The sequence below is a fragment of the Pseudogymnoascus verrucosus genome (assembly GCF_001662655.1).
Source record: "Pseudogymnoascus verrucosus strain UAMH 10579 unplaced genomic scaffold scaffold_43, whole genome shotgun sequence".
Classification (NCBI taxonomy): Eukaryota; Fungi; Ascomycota; class Leotiomycetes; order Thelebolales; family Thelebolaceae; genus Pseudogymnoascus; species Pseudogymnoascus verrucosus.
In genome coordinates this window covers 115,975-134,319 of record NW_017263694.1, presented here as the reverse complement: position 1 = coordinate 134,319, position 18,345 = coordinate 115,975, and the positions used below count along the sequence as shown (strand labels likewise).

The following is an 18,345-nucleotide window of genomic DNA, read 5'->3' as shown; positions in this document are numbered from 1 at the left end:
CTCTTATCGATATCCCCGTTTTTTTATTTATAGCAACCTACCCTTGAGAATTACTGTTCAACCTTGGCCAAAGGCAAATGGAATATTTCAAGATAATTTATATCACAAGGGCTTGGTATAAATGAGGATATGTTACAACTAAACAACCAAAATGCCAGAAGCCTAGCTTGCCATTTCCTATCTACCTCTATATCCATTGTTTCCATATGCTGGATTACATCTATTAACCAAAATCTACTCCTTTATCGTAACTTCTTGAAGATTCTCAGCAGATGAACCCTGGCTGCTCTCTCCAACCGTCAAAGGCCATTGACCACCCCTCACAATGTGCTGTTTGCTGCTTGTGGTGATCGGATCTGAACTACCAAGTGATTGCGGAGACTGTATCAGAGGTGCCATAGTCCCAGACGAATGTCTGAGCTTGTTAACACTATTGTGCCGTGAATGCCCGGCCTTACCCAAGCTCCCAGCCATCATCTCCTGTTGCCACAAGGTAAAATCTTGCGAACTCCAACTTGCTCGGTGCGCCCGAGCACCAAAGGGGAGACCACCGGGCACAGAAGATGTGCCCAAAGCGCTATTTGCCCGACCACGTCTTCCGGAGACAATGGGCTGGGATTTGGGATCCGTCATGACTGCTAGGATATCTGCTTGCTCATCTTCGATCTTTGGCTCGCGGTGGACGCTATTGACCTTGAAGTATGGTTCTATTGGCTCTGCTGGCTTTTCGGGTTCTTTAGGCGGGGGAGGCGGTGGTGGGATATCCAAAGCAGCCCTTTCGAGATGTGTAAAATATTTGTAGCGAATACCCTCTAACCACCGAGGCTTGAAGTCTTCGCGATTTCGTGTGAGGCTCATATAACTCGATATTGCGCCCAGGACTATAAGGATGAGAGTTGCGATCGCTACAACCCCTTGTGTAATAACAATAACAAATCCCACGATGGTGGTAGGAATTCGGGCCATATTATACCGTGGTAGAAATGCGATGGACAGGCCAGCTGTCACAACTTTGCTCAGGCCGAGTAAATATACGGCCAAGGCTGTGTTGCGATTGCCCTCGAAAGGATTTAAGGCGACGATAATTATCATCGCTATGATCTCCACAACAAATAAACCGACGACTTGAGCCTCGGGGTTTCTGGATGCTCCGCCAACAAAGCAGGCACGAACGAACTGGTAGAGAAACCACAGCGCGAAGAACCACCATCGTGTCCGTCTGAACCGTCCAGAAAGCCACCCGTAGCGCTTAATAAATGTTGGGTCTTCATGAACACCAGGTCGTAGAGGGTCATCATCGACGTATCTGACGACAAACATGGGAAAGGAGCCCAACACCGGAGGAGAGTCGATGTGTGTAGCAGCAGTTTCGTCCGCATCAGTTGTCTTACTGTGCCATGAGAATCCAGGCCAAGGTATGAACTTCCACACTTTCTTACGGGAAATGATAACGTGATCAAATCCACTCTCATAGCGCCCAAAACGAAGCCGATTGAAGCAGCAATGTGCGGCAATCCCAAGCAAGCCAACGAGGAAGGTAACGAAAACGATTGCTGCGATTGCAGTGACTCCTGCAGGACCCGAGATCGAGAATTGATAAATAGTCAATGTCATCATCATGAAGAATGCGACCATCATAGTTCGTAGTATCGCCATTTGGACGTACCCAACCCAGTGGCTTCTGAAGAAATCTAACCGGTCTTTCCGGATCCATCTAACAGTGCTGAAGCCTTCAAGAATCCATTTTAAGCCAACAATCAGTCCAATGACTATGACTAAGGCAATCAAGAACCATATGAATCCCGTCATAAAGGCATTTGGTGCTGGAATCCCGATTTCAGACAGTTCCCCGGTGAAGTTCGACCAGACGCCCGGGAGTGGTAGACTACTTCCGGATTTGCCTCCATACCAGCTATATCCAGGGTCTTGTGAGGCACTGGCGCCCACAATATCTCTTACACCAATGATGTGATCTAGCACCTGGCGCATAATAGTCCTGGCGCCAGCTTTGGGCGGTACGCCTCCCGGAGGTTTACCAGGTTTACCATATATCTGCGAAAGCGCGTTGCTACCGAGCGAAGCGATTGAAACGCCACCGACATGGCTTGAGTTCCCCTGATCTGTGCCGAGAAAATTGCTGATCGATCTTGTCATGCCCGCGTTATTGATCATACCAGCTGACCATGCGAAATTGCTCCACCAAGCAACGCAGACGCTCGGCCATTGCAATGATAGCGCACCAGAGAAAAAAACCGATTGGAACAACTCAAATATCACAAGAACAGAGAGTGAATGGGCGTAGTGTGTCCTCATAACTGGTACGTTGACTCCATATATAGCAGTGGCTGCGGACGCCAGCAAGGCAACTGAAGTGAATATGGCAAGCACTGACCCAACAGCCTTTGGATGTGAGAATGTTGCGCCATTTGTCATTACAGCCTGGTAACAGCCTATTTCTGTCTTGGTGGTATTTGAGTATAATCGTAGAGTTGCATAGCCTTCGAAGTCGGGAATGACGAGGGCAATAGGCGGAATTCCGGAGACCATGTCCTTGGTTACTGGTATTATTGCCTCTGCAGCTATTGGGGTGCTTGCATTCATAGGACACAGGCTGCAATAAGTTAGGAGCTGATAGCTTATCGAATCTGGGGACTTGCCTGTAGATATTTGCACTGCAAGGGTTAAATATCATGTCAAAGCGATCCTCGCCATCTATAGCCAGAGTCAGTTATGTTGGGCCCGTATTCACATATGGAAGCACCATACAAGCATCTACAGAGATGTACGCTAAAACAGTTATTAGCTTTCAACAACCTTCAAGCAAGGATTTGAGCCATACCCATGATATTATCGTGTTTTATCTTTGTTGTGCCGGTCAAATGGAACATAACCGTCATGTTATCCGCGTAGTAGGCTGCATCGAATCCAGTAACGTCGATTTGAGAATTGCCGCCCAAGCAGTCTCCAAATTTCCCAGTGTATAAGGCTGGATACCGGTCGTTTGCCAGAATTATAGTTTTCGCGCGCGAGCCAGTGCCTTTTACAGTGCCTTTTACGAAATTCCCAGCATCCGATGCTGCGTGGACCAATGCTGGCAGCGTCGCGGCCAGAGCCACAGTCAGAATTGTGGCGCCCCATGGCCTCAATGGAGCGAGGAACCCCTTCATGTTTATGCAATGCTCTTAGTCGAAGGTGAAGACTGATGTCAATTCCATTGTCAAGATTCGAAGCTTCATACCATTGCGGAAGGCGTAACTTTCTGGCGGTGAATGGTGCTCAAGAAGGCATATGATCATATATGGCAAGAGTAGAATGTGAGATAGGGCCGAGAGTAAGAGGGAATGAGGAAATATGACGGAATCTAGAAGATAGATAGACGACAGCAACAATCACGAGGGCAGTGACGTTGTTGTCAGTTAATAAAAAGAGCTTAACTTATTGGGCTGGGCATACCTAATATTTTAAGTATGCCCATTGTTGAAGTGTATGCACATGTACGGCACTGTACTAAGTGGAGAAAAGCAGGGTTTTTGAGAATGACATTATTGTACTTGGTATTGGACCGTCGCATATCAAACACGGGAATTAACGAAAGAATAGAGGCCATATCGTGGAGATACGGTGTGGTTTGGTAGGTTCCTTGGTGAGCTGGATATGAAGTGCAAGTGGTTAGGTGGGCTCGGCGGGCGGTTGGCAAGATGGGGACGTGGTCAACGTTAATCCGCTTCGGGGAGAAGCGCTGCCGCCATTGGACCAGCCACGGTGATCTTCATCCAAGGGTTTTGCTACAACGCATCCAAGGTGGATTTTGTTGTATCTTGACATCGGGAATCCTGGCATCTTGACTTGGCAGCTCCTCCAAAAGGTTCAATGGTACGAAATGCTCCAATAACAACATGCTCTACTACTGTTGTTGGGGCAAGGCCTTACTTGGATGATAAACTCGCATGGTATTTCAGTTTGGGAATAATTGTCAGGTCGGCTTCTTATCAATTCCCCATGCACGTACTATATCTGATTGTCCATTAGAGATGCCAAGATGCTGATCCGGTAAGTTCGGGCATATATTTTTGATGACGGTAGAGCCCATTTCCTTGCAAGTGCCACCGCTAGACATGGATGAGTTCATCTTGGGAGGTTGGTGAGGCACCGTCATACATTTCAACTTTATTTTATTATTAATGACTTAATTATGATTAAATATTCTACACCAACGAGAATTTATTATGGAAATCAAGATTGTGATTTTATTATGAAAAGTAAAATAATTGGATAGTGTTCCAACTTAAATAATGAATATTGACTTTGGATTAGTCATTTTGTAAAGATATTCTATGTTTCATCTGATGTATAATTTACTCCCAACCCCCCAGTTGGAGTCGGCGCCGTCTATGCGTCTAGCTTTAGCCTCTCTAGTAGTTTATCTATCTTCTCCAGCAAAATTTGATAGTTGATAGAATCCGAATCAAACTCATCCCCAACCACCTCACCGTCTAATGTTCTAATATTAGCCCCATATATACTTTCCATGCTTTCCTGTGGTATTTTGTCATCGTTAACAACATTTCCATCGGTTTCGGCATCATTTCCGGCATCTTCGGAAATTTGCCGATTCTCATCCATCATTTCCTCCATGCCAGTACCTTCGAAGCGGAGCCGGAAGCGTTCCGAGAGGTAGTAGCGGATACTATATCATAGTTAGCTTGGGCCGTTGGTAATAGTATATCACTAGACATACTCATCAAGTAATTCAATACTATCAGTCTCCTGTCGCTTCTCAATCCTCGACGCACTCTCCTTGATCAGCTCCTCGAACTCTTCTTCATCGATGTAGTCTTCCAGCCTATAAGCTAGATACCGCGCCGCGAATTCTTCCAGGCGCTGCACTCGAGTCAACCACCCAGCTCGAATGACATCGTAGATATTTATTGTTTCCTCTTCGGTCTGTGTAATTCTAACGCTTGCCGTCTCGTCCACCAAGACGTCTCTGTCTCCATTGCCAAGTGTGCTGATAATAACAGCAGCCTTTGCCTTCAGCTTTTCGATGAAGAGCATATCTGCTGCCAAAAGCACATCTATGGCAATATCAAGTGAGAAATCGGCCTTTTCGGTGTATAAGAAGTTCAGAATAGCCTCCAGGACCTCTGGAGAGCAATCCACGGGTATAATTTGAAGATAAGGTGTCACCTGTGCTTCTTGGAATGAAGAGGAGAACATTGTCATGAAGTACTCGGAACGGATAAGTATCGCTCGATGTACCGGGAAGAGAACTGATTTATCCGATGAAGAGGCCAAAGCCAAAGGTTCAGACGCCGAAGGACCTATAGGAATGCCATTGCCTTGCAATGCATCGCGCCGTTCATCCTCCGAGGGCGTTGGTGCTTCCGTCTCTGGGTCCACATCTGCCCTGAGGATGACATCTGCAAATATAGTATTGTTGCGATCCCATTTAACATTGTTTGCTTTCTTCGTATCTAAAATTATCTTGTGCTTCAACACATTATCGCGATACCAACTCTCAAGTTGATCTCGGCCTCGGGCGACCTCGTCCTGGTGTCGCTGTCTCGCTATTCGTCGATCTTCGCCTGCGAGTATGCCTTCCCAAAGCGACTCAATCTCCAAGTGCTTGCCCACTTTGTCGATTCCTTTGAGCACATCTTCTTCCGATATCCTACTCTTTGGGCCAAGTCCGAGATCCACTGGAACTTCTCCCAGATACAGATATCGAAGGGCTATTTCAAACGACTCGTCGGGAATTACGGGCGCTAGTTTCCACTGCGTTGTTTCGGGAGCCAGCGATAGTTTCTTCCTGAAATATGGCGATCGAGCAGATAGAATAAATTTATGGACATGAAAGTCTTCAGTCCCTGAAGTGAGGGTAATATCTGAGGTTTTTGGCACCCGTTTCGTGAGGAGAGATGTGATGTGGGATGCGAGGGGTTGCAAGGGATCGGAGCTCTTGGAATAGTCGTATTGAAGCAGGAGGTTCCTTATTCGATTGGTGAGGGCATTGTAAAGACATCGTTCGCCTTGAAACGTATCCCTCTCGCAAAGCGCTCCTGATTCTAACAGTAGCTGGACGACTTCGTAATGGCCACAGAGACTTGCCTGGTCCAACATTAGCATGTATCCCGGGAAGAATGCAGCGAGCATACTCAGGTGGCAAAACGAACCAAAATTAATGGCGTATAATCAAATATATCTCTCGCGTTTATGTTCACACCTCCCGCGATCATCTCATGGCAGTCTTTAAGATCACCCCGCCTACACGCATCGCATAGTCGGTTGAAGTCATTGCTCGTATCCAAAGGGCTGTCATCGCGAAGGACGCCCTCTTTTATTAATTGATGCTCGTCTTTAAGCTGGATCTCCAGTTCATCCTTTCGTAGTACCATGCTGGACGGTATATAATTTAAATATATAACGTCGTCCGCCGACCAGCAGCTTGGATATAAATTGAATTGTGAAGTGGCGGGGATGGACCCTCCAAGGATTCGTCTTATCGATTAGAGAGCGTATTACTAAGGGTGTTTGAGGGTGCGTTGCTGGGGCAGCGACGGGGTGTTTACTAGCCGATGTCTCCAACCAGACGAGACCTCCGAACGAACAAGACGTGAGAACTAACCAAACAGCATTTAAGTTTGCGCATGGCTATTCGACTGCCATATTATATTCAAAATCGACAACAACTAATCTGTCTCCGCCGTGCCATATAAAATGTCGGAGTCGGAGAAATACGAGGTGTTGGAAAAGATTGGTACGTTGCGCCGATGACCACTCCGTGCGACCAAGACTGACAATATATTTTCAGGCCATGGATCATTCGGCATCATTCGAAAAGTAAAAAGGAAGAACGATGGCGAAATCCTCTGCAGGAAAGAGATTAATTATATTCGAATGTCGCAGAAAGAGCGCGAGCAACTTCACGCTGAATTCGCCATCTTGTCGTCGCTCAGACACCCGAATATCGTTGGCTACTACCACCGAGAGCATCTGAAGACGACACAAGACTTGCATTTGTACATGGAATACTGTGGAAATGGTGACCTCGGTCGCGTCATCAAGGATTTGCAAGCCAAGAAACAATACGCCGAGGAAGGGTTCGTGTGGAGCATGTTCTCACAATTGGTAACTGCCCTATACAGGTGCCATTATGGAGTCGACCCGCCAGATGTAGGGTCCAACGTCTTGGGCCTTGGAAATACTGCAAAGCCACGCCCACCGGTGGGAAATGTTATGATTTTGCATAGAGATCTGAAGCCAGAGAATGGTGGGATATTCATACCCTTGGAATTGAGGGATCCAGGCTAATAACGTTTCCAGTATTTCTCGGCGATGATAATTCGGTCAAGCTCGGTGATTTTGGGTTGTCCAAGATCATGCAATCCCACGATTTTGCTTCGACTTACGTCGGAACCCCGTTCTACATGTCTCCGGAAATCTGCGCCGCTGAGAGATACACTCTGAAGTCTGACATTTGGTCATTGGGCTGCATAATATACGAGCTCTGCTCGAGAGAGCCTCCGTTCAATGCAAAGTCGCATTTCCAACTGGTCCAGAAGATCAAAGAAGGAAAGATCGCGCCAATCCCTAGCGTTTATTCGCCGGAGCTCATGGGCGTCATCAAGGACTGCTTGAGAGTGAACCCGGATAGGCGTCCCGACACAGCAGCTCTTCTTAACCTCCCGGTTGTGAAGCTGATGAGGAAAGAGAAGGAGGTCGTGGAACTCGGGAAACTGCTGAAGACCAAGGAGGAACTTACTGCCCAGAAGCTCCGCGAAGCTGATGAGAAGATAAGCCGGATCGAAAATGACAAAGCGAAAGTAAGGGCCGAAATCGATGCCTCTTTGAGGCGCGAATGGGAAGTTAAGGCAAGATTGGAAATCGACAGGCTTGTAAAGCAAGAAGTTGAGAAACTGCAGAAGAAGTTTGAAGCAGAAGTGCAAGAGAGGGTGGAAATTCTCGTGGCAGAGAAATTAAACACCCCCAGTGCTTCGAGCGATACTGTGACCATTGAGGACTTCTCACGATCCAGTATGCCAAGCGATATCCCAACTTCGTCTGTCAGCACCAGCGGAGAGTTCGATTTCCCTTCGACGACGGATCTTACAGATCTATCATTAGACTCGCCAGAGCCTATAAAACCGACAAAGAAAACCACACGGACACCATTCGGCAGAGCCCAAACAATGTTTGCTGGAACCCCAATGGATGTGGAAATGGCAGATCCTTCGCCAATGTCGATCGCATCTCTGTCGCTATCTCCTCGTCGAAATGGAGGCGCAAAGGCGCCAGCTACAGGCCGAAATATCTTCGCGGAAGGTGGAAACCCGCGTGATAGATGGCAGGCAACCCTGATGACATCTGATTCTGAAGATGAGGATGACATGCCTCCGATCCCATCGCCGACCAGACAATCTTCGGCGAACCCATTTAAGCCATCGAGTGCACGCCCTGCCCTACTAGCACAGAGAACAGCGCCTATGCCACGGATCTCAAACATGTCGAATCTGAATGGAGCTGCGAGAGGAATTACGGCGCCATCCCTGCCAACTCAAGGCAATAATCTTGGTCTCCGACCTGCCTCAAGCAGTGGCGCCTTGAAGGAGCGAAGCACATCACCAAACCGACGCCTCTCCAAAATCCCTTCCTCCTCAAACCTCCATGCTGCGGATCTTGGCTCATCACCCACCCGGAAGCCAAGCCTCACAAGGAAAACCGCAACAAGCACCGACCCATCAGAACTTAATAAATTCGCCATAAAGAACAACATGGCTATGAAGGTCAACCTGCCTCCGAAAGGGCGCACTCTGGTCGAACTCGCGCAGGCACGAGCTGGTGGTCGTCAGTTGGATATTAATGATAATGTTATCGTCGATGAGAACTCGCCAAAGTCGAAACGCGCCTTTGCTGATCGTATGGCGCAACGAGAAGCTGCCTCATGGGATCCGGAGCGCGACGAGATGCCAAGTCCTTTCCTTGTGAGGACTAGGCAGCCGATCAGGAGGATGTGATGATGTGTATGACGGACCTTTGGAAACTGCAACGAATGAATGATAAGGTCGAAGTAGGGGTCAGGCTAGGGCGGGGGGCAAGGGGTGGGGGATACATGAAGGCGTTAGTTTGGGTTTGAGGGTCATCACCTGGCAGCTTTTTTCATTACTTCTATATTGCATACTTGCTGAGGTTCATGGTTGCCTAGGCCTGGATATTGGTGTCGTGAAGGCTATATAAGACGGTGTTTGGCGACGGGGCGGTTGGAGAGGGCGTTTCGGTCCTTTTGGTACTGTAGTTCTTACATAGAGGAGATTGCACATGAAATCATTAACACATACCTGGCACTTCACAACTCAACAAACTTGAAGATAAAATCTTAAGACGTGGATTTTTAGAAAATATGGCCCATGGCGAAGCGCTTAAGCTGCTCATCGCGAAATATGATAAATCACTGGAGAGACCGGGAGAGACCGATTGTTGGAACGGCTGGTAGCATGTGGTCATGGCTTTGTTTTGGTGTTGCAGATCAACGGGACCCGGGAATTGTTTGTTCCAGGGCTGACAGGGGAACAAGCCGGAATGATGGAAAGAGTGGCCAGAGGCACGAGCCTGACGACGACAAAGATTACAGGAGTCAACTGATCGCGCTGACACCTACCTGTCCGAATACCCTCAATTGCCTAAAGTCCATCGATGTTGCTTGCAAGTCTCCGCCCTACCTCAGTTGCGATCGCTTCAGACGTCGATGATTTAATCTCCCAACTTTATCGCAACTGAACCCTGAGGACACCCTAATTGTTGTTATCTTCGGATCTTCAACCCGGTTGGAACTTGGCCAGGACCTGAACCTCGAACCCATCCACGCGGCTCGAGGCCACCGAACAGATGCACGCCATAAGCCAAAAATGTCGCCCGAAGCATCAGGTTTTGGTCTTGAAATGCTATCCAAGAATTACGAAGGGCGCCGTTGACGTCAAGCCAAATTCCAGCGAGTTGAGCTATCTCTCATATTACGCAACAACACGGCGCAGCAAGGTACAAAAAGTTGGAGCTTTCCTGGAGACCAAGACAGCTAGTGATGTCTGGAGAGCGCGCATAGGGTAAGTTTCATCTCCTTTTGGTCGCTGTGGATGGAAAGTGTTGCGATCAAGAGTTGCCCCTCAGCCATAAACAAAGCTAATTTTCCGGATCGCATAGGAATGTCCAAGTAACCTTACAAATACTGGAGGCGTTGATCGAGAAAACTCCTCGCGACCTCCCCCTATACGCGCGATATGTCTTGAAGATTCTCCATCTTATCCTGAAGTCTGGCGATATTACGATGGTCGAAGCTTCCATACCAACATTTGAAGCTTTCTGTGAGCATCATGATGGCGCCTCGTTGTCGGCAGACCAGGAATACCTCAGACACTACGAAGATATAGTCAGAACTTATGCATCATTTGCATCAACCCGCCCTAAGCCACCGCCAATAGTTTCAGCGAGTGCGCCCATGGCGATGAGGTGGAGAGTTGCTGGCCTACGCGCACTTAAAAGTGTTGTTTCCTCACAAGCTCTGGGATCCGTGGCTGGGAGACAACTTGGTGTCATTATGCCCGTACTTCTCGAGAATTTGTGGACCGATAACCCAGAGTATCTCGACACTCTGCTCAGTAGGGCTTATTTAGAAGAGAGGGTCAGTTCTGAGAAGCTCCTACCACGACGAGGAAGTATTGCGACTGTAAGAACTGTGGAAACAACAACAGACGTAAACCCAATAGCACTTTCTGGTACTACAGCCGATGCCGACAAACTCGCCGAGGAGGACATTGGTGTTCTGGCCATCCAGTGTTTGAAGCAGATCTTTGAGGTCAACAGCAGATCTCAAATTCGAAGTGGAACTCTCGCAACACTGAGCTTCATTTCGGATAGAGTCATCCAAGGCGAAGTCCTGATCGACCAACAATATCCATACAGTGAAGACCGTGGATGGGCAACCACTGTATTTCTCATGTTTGCTAGGTGGACGCCCGTACAAGAGCGATACACGATACTCGTCACAGCCATGGATGCTCTTGTCAGAAGCCCCTTGAACGAAAACAGTGCGCCACAAGAACTTGTCCTTGCTACGATGATAGGCTCGTTACTGCGCTCCGATATCAATTTAATAGGTCTCAGCGTTATGGACGTTTTACTCGGTCTTATACAGCATGTTCTTCAGTTGCTCCACTTAGGCAAGGCAAAGTCTCCTATTCAGTCTACAAATGGAGGAGGTCTTGACGGCAGGTCATCGAAACAGACACTACCAACTACGAGTTCCGATAGAGTGGCCGCGGACGGCGTGCCGAACGCGCCTTCTCGAGTTCAGATAGATCTTTTGCGTGTTCTTGAACGCTGCATTGGAGATTTGGCGACCCATGTCTACTATGCTGATCAAATATCGGATATGATCTCAGCTTTGTTGCTTCGTTTAAAGCCGTTACCAGTATCAGTTACACCAACTGATGGAGCAACCGTCGAGGATGCAGAAGGTACCTCAAGTCTTGTTGCTGCGGCGGCAAATATTGTTGAGGATGGCAGAATCGATGGATTCTTTTCTTTCGACACGGCGAAGCTATCTGCATTGACAGCCGTCAAAAGCATCCTCACCGTGGCCACCAAACGATCGAAGATAGCCGAAAGTACTCTTGGTAGAACCAGAGTCGGACTTGGCGTGTGGGAGTCTACGCAATGGCTCTTACGTGATAGTGATGGGCTGGTGCGACTTGCATATGCTGATGCCTTTCTGACATGGCTGGACCGGGAGGCGAGTAGCGAAGAGCTTACTGCCTTGGACGAGAAATCACCCCCCCACACCCATCACAAGGGTATTATGCGAACCTCTGGCGACGATTCTACCGACAACATGGCAAGGCGTGCAGTTTCTGCTACGTCGCATAGGGAAAGGGCAGCAAAGCTTCAGCAGACGAACGTCATTGAGCTTCTCCACCTCGCAATATACGAAAATGCACTCCAGTATACGGATTCTGAACCAGATATTGGCTTGCTGCACTTACTTCTTGTCAAACTGGTTGACAAGCTGGGCATGAATGCTGTTAAGAGCGGACTACCTATGATTTTCCGCCTCCAGGAAGATATCCAAGACGCCGAAACGCTTGCTAAGGTGCGCATGGGTAGTCTCTGCCATGGCTATTTCTGGGCATTGAGCGAAAAATTCGATTTGAGATCGTCTGGAATTGGAATGGAGATTTACGATGAGATATTCCGCCGCCAAAGCAAGGGCTTCTGGGCCAAGATAATCCAAATGCCTCCTGTGCCACTGCCGGAGCTTGGTATCCCAGGGACGATATCGCCACATCAAGGTCTACCTACGCATGAACTCGAGTCCGAATCCCTTACTCCATTTGATGATCGGGAAACACTGGTCGAGCTGATTGAAGTGTCTTATTCCCAAGCATCTGCAGCAGCGACTAGTCCAGTCTCGTCGCCCAACCGAAGCTTCAATCATCCAATTCTAAGTCAACCCCAGGAAGTCCAAAGCCCCGTCGCTACTATCCCAGAAGCTGTCAAGGAGGAGATGCTATCTGAATGGAGCAAAGAAGCTGTTCTTGCTTCAAGAATTACTGGCAGCAAATCCGTATCTCTCAGTGGATCTAGATCTGGAACGAATGCTACTGGACAGGCTCGAAACTACCTCACAGTTAACGGCAATGGTGGAGCCCTGTCAACTCATAGCTTGCACCAACAACGTAGCAGGCCGCCTTCCCAGGCATACGGGATCATAGGTGGACTGTCTGCGATATCAAAACTACGCCAAAGCACCGGCCCGGATCGCACTCCAAGTGATTCAAGCAAGAACTCCATAACTCGTGTTGACCATCTGAAGAGAGTCCTGTCTGGCCAAGCGCCACCATCAAGAGGCGTCGGTACTATTCACAACGACTCAAGCAGTGAGAGTATGCTGAGCTACGACGCATCTCCTTCGGAGTTTTCTTACGACAATCGTGGCCCCATAGCCGACAGGGGACGGAAGCCCTCAAACGAGATTCCACGATCGAAGTCTCAGGAGAGGACCATTGCCAATGAGGGTTTTAAGCCACTGAGGTCTCACCCTGTCCAGTCCGACTCTGTGCCCGCATACGGTGATGGAAGTGCGAGGGAGGCAGATGAGGAGGAGGTCCCACCGGTACCTCCATTGCCCGCGTCTTTGACCATCGGTGGCAGTCCAACAGGCGACGAGGACCGGTCGAGGAACCTAAAAACTCGAGCTCAAGAAATATCGCTTGGGGACTATCTGCAAAACGGACGGAGTGAGAGTCGCGGCCGGCGTACCCAGGAAGGACCTCAGAGTATAGAAAATGGAAAGCAGGGTCGCGAAGCCAGTCCAGGTCTGAACCTCGAGTTATTGTTGAAGGGTATCACCACTGGGAATGACAAACGCCAGGACCCAGGGATGGTAGAGCCTCCGTATTGATCTGGTTATGGCGCAGGAAGCTGTTGAATGTAGATTAGTATTATTGTATTTTGAGCGAAGCCAGCGCGCTGTGCTGTCTTGCCAGTTCTATTTTTTTCAGTCAAGAAGGTTCTCTGGGCGCGCATAGAGAGCATTTAAAAAGAAGTGTAAGATAGGGGTAATCTTAAGCCGTTACTATTATCACATGCTTGTCCCGGTGCCTGGGTTTTGTTGAGAGCGGCTGTGTAAATAAGAGTCAAGGTTCAAGGTTCGCGATGCTTGAATGGTTAATGGAGAACGGCGGGGTTACATCACTAATCACTGGGGTGTCCTGGGGTTCTAATTCCGGGGCAACCACAGTTCCGAGTGGTTGGTTGGCTTCTGGAACAATGCCTCGGCACGTTTGACGGCCTTGGCACTCAAAGCAACCGACCCATAGTGGTGGTTTCGGATGAGAAAAGATGCAGCATTTCTATAGAATATGAGACCGGTCCAACATCTCGAAATACATCTCGCACTCTTGAGCACTTTATAAGCACTTCAAACCCGCCATATACAACTCCGTACCTACCCTACTGTGCCCTGAGTGATCAAAGGCGCATCGCACCGCCCACAGCGCAATGTCGGACAGCAGGACAACTCTGGTTCGACCACCACCTCAAAACCCCGAACTTTCCGCCATCGAAAACACCCTTGAGCTGACGGAATTGAATGCAATCGGACCTGTATGTGCTATCTGTCTTGCCATCTCCCTCCCACCCCCCCCCTCGTCCCTGACAATCGCTGACCCCTCCGCCCCCCTACAGGATATCTTCACCAACACCCGCCCCCTATGGCACCCCCCCGGAGCGCGTGGCGTCTACGGCGGCGCCGTGATTGCCCAATGCCTCGCCGCAGCCCAGCGCACCGTGCCCTCCCACTTCACAATCCACTCCATGCACTGCTACTTCGTCCTCGCCGGCGACTCGACCATCCCCATCCTTTACCACGTTGAGCACGTTCGGGAGGGCAAGTCCTTCGCCACGCGCACTGTCCAGGCGCGCCAGAGAGGGAAGTGCATCTTCACTACCACAATGTCGTTCGCGAGAGAAGGGTCAGGAGGCCGTGAGACGGTGCACCATGCTGCGTTGATGCCGGAGGGTATTATGGGCCCCGAGCCTGACCTTCCGGGTGATAAGAGGGATGGGAGTTCTGGCCCTCCATTCGAGAGCCAGAGAGTAGCTATCCTGAATAACGACGGTGAGCCGAATGCGAAGAAAACAAGGCAGTGGATCCGCGCGAGGGGCAAGATCAGTGAGGCTGGTGGCCACGAGGCTCATTTGTCCGCTCTGGCGTATATGTCTGATTCGTACTTCATTGGCACGATTTCGCGTATCCACAACCTCTGGCGCTTCCCGACGCCGGGAAGTGCGATTGCGAAGAAGATTGAGGCGAATCCATTGGCTGCGGAGCAGATGCGCAGGAATAAGATTACGGAGGGCTTTGGGGACGATTTGGATAATCGAACTAATAGGCCGGAGATTGGGATGATGGTTAGTCTCGATCATACTATTTACTTCCATGAGCCGAGGAGCTTGAAGGCGGATGAGTGGATTTTCACGGAGATGGAGAGTCCGTGGTCTGGGGATGGGAGGGGCTTGGTTTTCCAGAAGATGTGGTCTGCGGATGGTAGACTAATTGCAACTTGCATTCAAGAGGTATGTAATCCACTGTTTATACAGCATAGATGCCCCTTTCACGCAGTATATGGTGCTAACGTTGATTTAGGGTGTCGTGAGATTACGACAGGATGCCCCTCCATCTGAATCTAAGCTTTGATACCCGCCCAGCTATAGATCGGATATGTTGTTTACGCATTAGATTTCCTACTGTATCTCTACATTTACCTACCTACATACACCAGATTTCCTTTGGAGCGCATATTTACGTTTAATTTGAACATTATACTGTACTTGTTGGTATTCAAGACAGAGCACTTAGAAAACATAGTCACTAGAGAAAGGGTCTTCACCCCAAGACAAAAAAACACACATAAAATCATTGATTGCATTGAAAGCCGATCTGTGAGTGGTTTATCATGATATAGCCATCCCAGGCATCAAAACACAGCCCGGAAGCTGTCCTCTCTCCCCAACCACATACCCATCAACCAACCGCTTAGTTAAAGGAATTCTTCTTGTCCTTGATGGGGAAATCAGACCCAGTAGCACTCTTGTACTGCCCACGGATGAAGTCCGCGATCTGCCCATCCTTCGCCTGCTCAATAGCGGACTCATTATCCTGCTTGCCCTGGCCCATGAACTTCTCCTGCACGAAATCAATGCCTATGAATCTGTTAGTACAGATCTGTGCAACCCAACTCGAAGAAATTCGCGGCACGGCTTGAAGACTGAGCACGGGGTCACATACCCTTGTCAAGCATATCCTCGTTCTTCTCGCTGTCGCGGCCACCGCCGGCAGCGGAGTTGACCTTGTCCTTCAGACCGTCCAAGAAGCTGCTGCCGCCGCTGCTCTGGTTGTTGCTGCCGCCAGAGTTATTATTGCTCTGGTTGTTGTTGTTGTTGTTGTTGTTCTGGGATGAGTTGACCTTGTCCATCAGGCCACCCAGGAAGCCGCCAGCGCCGCTCTGGTTGCTGCTGCCCCCGGAGTTATCATTCCTCTGGTTGTTGCTGTACTGGTCGTCGTTCCTCTGGTTGTTGTTGTTGTTGCTGCTGCCAGAGTTGCCGTACTGGTTATCATTGTTCTGGTTGTTGTTGTTGTTGTTGTTGCTAGAGTTGCCGTACTGGTTATCATTCCTCTGGTTGTTGTTGTTATTGCTGTTGCCGTACTGGTCGTCGTTCCTCTGGTTGTTGTTGTTATTGTACTGGTTGTTCCCAGAGTTGTTACCACCACCGTTGTTGTTGTTGTTATCACCAGCGCTGCTGGCAAGCTTGTTAATGAAATCCATAATTGCTACTTCTGTAGGTTCTTCAAAAGACTGTAGTTGATAGTAGACTGTAGATCTATAGGAATTGTAGTAGTTTATGTAGGAGAATGGTTCAATGAGGGGTCTGAATCAAAATACTGTGGAGGATAGCAGGACCCATAATATAGGGAGCCAGTGCCTGAGTGAGACATGATGCGTGTAAAGCAAGCTGAATGCCATGTAGGAAAGAGCAATCTAGCCAACTACTGAGCTGTGTTGCGCGGCTTGGCTTGGTGATGGTGGGGGTGCGAGTGCGGGGCAGCGTCGTCATGTCCGCGAACCAGTCATGGTTCTGTGTACCTGGAGGGGCAATGAGAGGATGGCATTTTGGAAGCTATGTCTTGGCAGCATCTGGGTATTGGATTCGTATGAGATAGCTTAAATCTTATATATCTTATTTTTTTTGCTGTTAAAATGTTTACATATCACAATGATGGGTTATTTCACTGGGCGTTATTAAACCCCAGCCGGGATATTATATGTGGAGATGCATAGCATAGCGCCAAATGAATGGAAGCCATCTCGTAGTTTACATTGATAATACAAAAGTACAAATATTGCTACAAGTTTACATCTATGGTGCCTTCTCTCCAGATACCAAAAGGATCACGCTGCCAAACTGCCGCCTCACATCCTCGCGGTCCACATCATGGGTATCCTATGTAGATATTAGCAACTTCACATCGGACAGAACCAGTAGAATAACTTACCTCCACAACACCCCACATCCCCAACTGATACTCAACCTCAAGCGTAGCCGCATTCGCAGCCTCCTCAATACCAAACTTCTTCTCCGGTTCCTCCCCCCTAAGATGAGCAAGCTCCTCGCTCCACTCCACAAGCAACCTAGCAGCAACAAGCAGCCCCTTGCCCGCAAACACCGCGTGTTCCAACCCAGCCAGCTCGTAGGCAGGAAGGCCCATGATCCACCCCTTGATCACATCTAACGTCTGCTGTGGCTGCGCATTAGGCATAATGCTGCCCTCGTCTAGCACAGGCACGATTTCCACGCCTGGCCACACACGCTCCGTCAAGTATTGGATGATAGGCAAGGCGGTCCTCTGCTGAATGGTCCGCAGACTCTCGGTGCGGCTAACGTGGGTCTCGTATCCCGGTGGGTCATCAGGCGGTGTAGGTGCCCAGCAGAGCAAGGAGTCGGTGTCAAGGTATCGCATCAGCGTCTCGGTGATGGTGTTGCGGAGGCCATTTGGGTTGGACGCTGATGACGACTTCTTGTCTTCTTCGGCGATGTCAAGAGCGCGAGACGTGAGGGAGGTGAGGGGGATGAGATGGTGGCGGAGAGCTTGCTGCGCGGAGACGAGTAAATCCCATTCTAAGGCGATGGCGTGGGCGAGATGGGGTTTGGTATGCGCGACGCTGAGGATCTGTTTCGTCGGGGTTCGGAGTGGGCGAGTGTCTAGGAAGATTTGATGACCATCTAATACACAAAAATAATTAGCAATCTGCTCTGCTATTCCATCGAAGCATACATGGATAACTGCATACCATCAGTCTTCTTGACATTGACGTCCTTCCAAAATCTCTTCGTCTTCGCCGAGCCGCCGCCAGTACCCTTTCCAATCGCCCTCATATCCTGGCCCCTCTTCAACAGCTCCGCCTGCTTCTTCTTCCGCGCAACTCGAATATCCGTATGCTCCACCGACGCAACGGGTGCGTCAGGCGGTGGCCCAGCCGCTGTTATCGGTGCGACATCTGCGGATAGACGAGATGTGGTGCCGAAACTCCGCTGGGTATATAATGCTTGCGCCGGGCGGCGAGGGAAAACTGCTCTGGCAGACCTTGCGGCCTCCGAGGACACTGATTGTGATATGCGCTTCATTTGAACAACTGCTGTGATGATGTTGGCATTGACACTGGACATGCGGTTGAGGGAGGTGGACATTACTATAATTTTGGGACATGTTTGCTCTGTTTGCTTCGCGCCAAGCCT

The 18,345-nt window shown here is 49.3% G+C and overlaps 7 protein-coding genes across 7 annotated transcripts; 3 read left to right on the top strand and 4 right to left on the bottom strand.

Moving 5' to 3' along the window:
- Positions 1-169: 169 nt before the first annotated feature.
- Positions 170-3,715, bottom strand: VE01_08223 (uncharacterized protein). The gene is made up of 4 exons (XM_059463949.1): positions 2,840-3,715; positions 2,767-2,787; positions 2,658-2,712; positions 170-2,611 (listed from the first exon to the last, which is right to left on the bottom strand). The coding sequence occupies exons 1-4, from the start codon at positions 3,165-3,167 to the stop codon at positions 235-237; spliced, it is 2,781 nt and encodes a 926-aa protein (XP_059319464.1). The 5' UTR covers positions 3,168-3,715; the 3' UTR covers positions 170-234.
- A 513-nt stretch (positions 3,716-4,228) lies between these two features.
- On the bottom strand, positions 4,229-6,494 carry VE01_08222 (uncharacterized protein). The gene is made up of 3 exons (XM_018277650.2): positions 6,174-6,494; positions 4,739-6,108; positions 4,229-4,687 (listed from the first exon to the last, which is right to left on the bottom strand). The coding sequence occupies exons 1-3, from the start codon at positions 6,393-6,395 to the stop codon at positions 4,390-4,392; spliced, it is 1,890 nt and encodes a 629-aa protein (XP_018127636.1). The 5' UTR covers positions 6,396-6,494; the 3' UTR covers positions 4,229-4,389.
- Positions 6,495-6,617: 123 nt separating this feature from the next.
- KIN3_2 (G2-specific serine/threonine protein kinase) lies at positions 6,618-9,075 on the top strand. Its single transcript, XM_018277649.2, has 3 exons — positions 6,618-6,757; positions 6,812-7,270; positions 7,324-9,075. Exons 1-3 carry the CDS (start codon positions 6,718-6,720, stop codon positions 9,012-9,014), a joined length of 2,190 nt encoding a protein of 729 aa, XP_018127713.1. The 5' UTR covers positions 6,618-6,717; the 3' UTR covers positions 9,015-9,075.
- A 533-nt stretch (positions 9,076-9,608) lies between these two features.
- On the top strand, positions 9,609-13,895 carry EFR3 (plasma membrane localization protein). The gene is made up of 2 exons (XM_018277648.2): positions 9,609-10,097; positions 10,195-13,895. Exons 1-2 carry the CDS (start codon positions 9,883-9,885, stop codon positions 13,448-13,450), a joined length of 3,471 nt encoding a protein of 1,156 aa, XP_018127634.1. The 5' UTR covers positions 9,609-9,882; the 3' UTR covers positions 13,451-13,895.
- On the top strand, positions 13,896-15,458 carry VE01_08219 (uncharacterized protein). Its single transcript, XM_018277647.2, has 3 exons — positions 13,896-14,154; positions 14,236-15,126; positions 15,197-15,458. Exons 1-3 carry the CDS (start codon positions 14,050-14,052, stop codon positions 15,245-15,247), a joined length of 1,047 nt encoding a protein of 348 aa, XP_018127673.1. The 5' UTR covers positions 13,896-14,049; the 3' UTR covers positions 15,248-15,458.
- VE01_08218 (uncharacterized protein) lies at positions 15,456-16,569 on the bottom strand. The gene is made up of 2 exons (XM_018277646.2): positions 15,839-16,569; positions 15,456-15,753 (listed from the first exon to the last, which is right to left on the bottom strand). The coding sequence occupies exons 1-2, from the start codon at positions 16,374-16,376 to the stop codon at positions 15,587-15,589; spliced, it is 705 nt and encodes a 234-aa protein (XP_018127672.1). The 5' UTR covers positions 16,377-16,569; the 3' UTR covers positions 15,456-15,586.
- Positions 16,570-16,845: 276 nt separating this feature from the next.
- ATP12 (ATP synthase complex assembly protein atp12) lies at positions 16,846-18,297 on the bottom strand (the record flags this gene model as incomplete). Its single annotated transcript, XM_018277645.2, has 3 exons — positions 16,846-17,052; positions 17,105-17,832; positions 17,901-18,297. 3 exons carry the CDS (start codon positions 18,295-18,297, stop codon positions 16,969-16,971), a joined length of 1,209 nt encoding a protein of 402 aa, XP_018127643.1. The 3' UTR covers positions 16,846-16,968.
- Between the last annotated feature and the right edge of the window lie 48 nt (positions 18,298-18,345).

Coding starts and splice junctions, on each gene's coding strand:
- VE01_08218 (XM_018277646.2), bottom strand. CDS start 16,376: ATGGATTTCATTAACAAGCTTGCCAGCAGCGCTGGTGATAACAACAAC. Junction 15,754..15,838: donor CGAGGATATGCTTGACAAGG/GTATGTGACCCC, acceptor ACAGATTCATAG/GCATTGATTTCGTGCAGGAG.
- KIN3_2 (XM_018277649.2), top strand. CDS start 6,718: ATGTCGGAGTCGGAGAAATACGAGGTGTTGGAAAAGATTG. Junction 6,758..6,811: donor CGAGGTGTTGGAAAAGATTG/GTACGTTGCGCC, acceptor ATATATTTTCAG/GCCATGGATCATTCGGCATC. Junction 7,271..7,323: donor AGATCTGAAGCCAGAGAATG/GTGGGATATTCA, acceptor TAACGTTTCCAG/TATTTCTCGGCGATGATAAT.
- VE01_08219 (XM_018277647.2), top strand. CDS start 14,050: ATGTCGGACAGCAGGACAACTCTGGTTCGACCACCACCTCAAAACCCC. Junction 14,155..14,235: donor AATTGAATGCAATCGGACCT/GTATGTGCTATC, acceptor GCCCCCCTACAG/GATATCTTCACCAACACCCG. Junction 15,127..15,196: donor TTGCAACTTGCATTCAAGAG/GTATGTAATCCA, acceptor ACGTTGATTTAG/GGTGTCGTGAGATTACGACA.
- VE01_08223 (XM_059463949.1), bottom strand. CDS start 3,167: ATGAAGGGGTTCCTCGCTCCATTGAGGCCATGGGGCGCCACAATTCTG. Junction 2,788..2,839: donor AAAACACGATAATATCATGG/GTATGGCTCAAA, acceptor TAACTGTTTTAG/CGTACATCTCTGTAGATGCT. Junction 2,713..2,766: donor GTACATCTCTGTAGATGCTT/GTATGGTGCTTC, acceptor CTCTGGCTATAG/ATGGCGAGGATCGCTTTGAC.
- EFR3 (XM_018277648.2), top strand. CDS start 9,883: ATGCACGCCATAAGCCAAAAATGTCGCCCGAAGCATCAGGTTTTGGTC. Junction 10,098..10,194: donor GTCTGGAGAGCGCGCATAGG/GTAAGTTTCATC, acceptor CGGATCGCATAG/GAATGTCCAAGTAACCTTAC.
- VE01_08222 (XM_018277650.2), bottom strand. CDS start 6,395: ATGGTACTACGAAAGGATGAACTGGAGATCCAGCTTAAAGACGAGCAT. Junction 6,109..6,173: donor ATTATACGCCATTAATTTTG/GTTCGTTTTGCC, acceptor ATGTTGGACCAG/GCAAGTCTCTGTGGCCATTA. Junction 4,688..4,738: donor AGTATTGAATTACTTGATGA/GTATGTCTAGTG, acceptor ACTATGATATAG/TATCCGCTACTACCTCTCGG.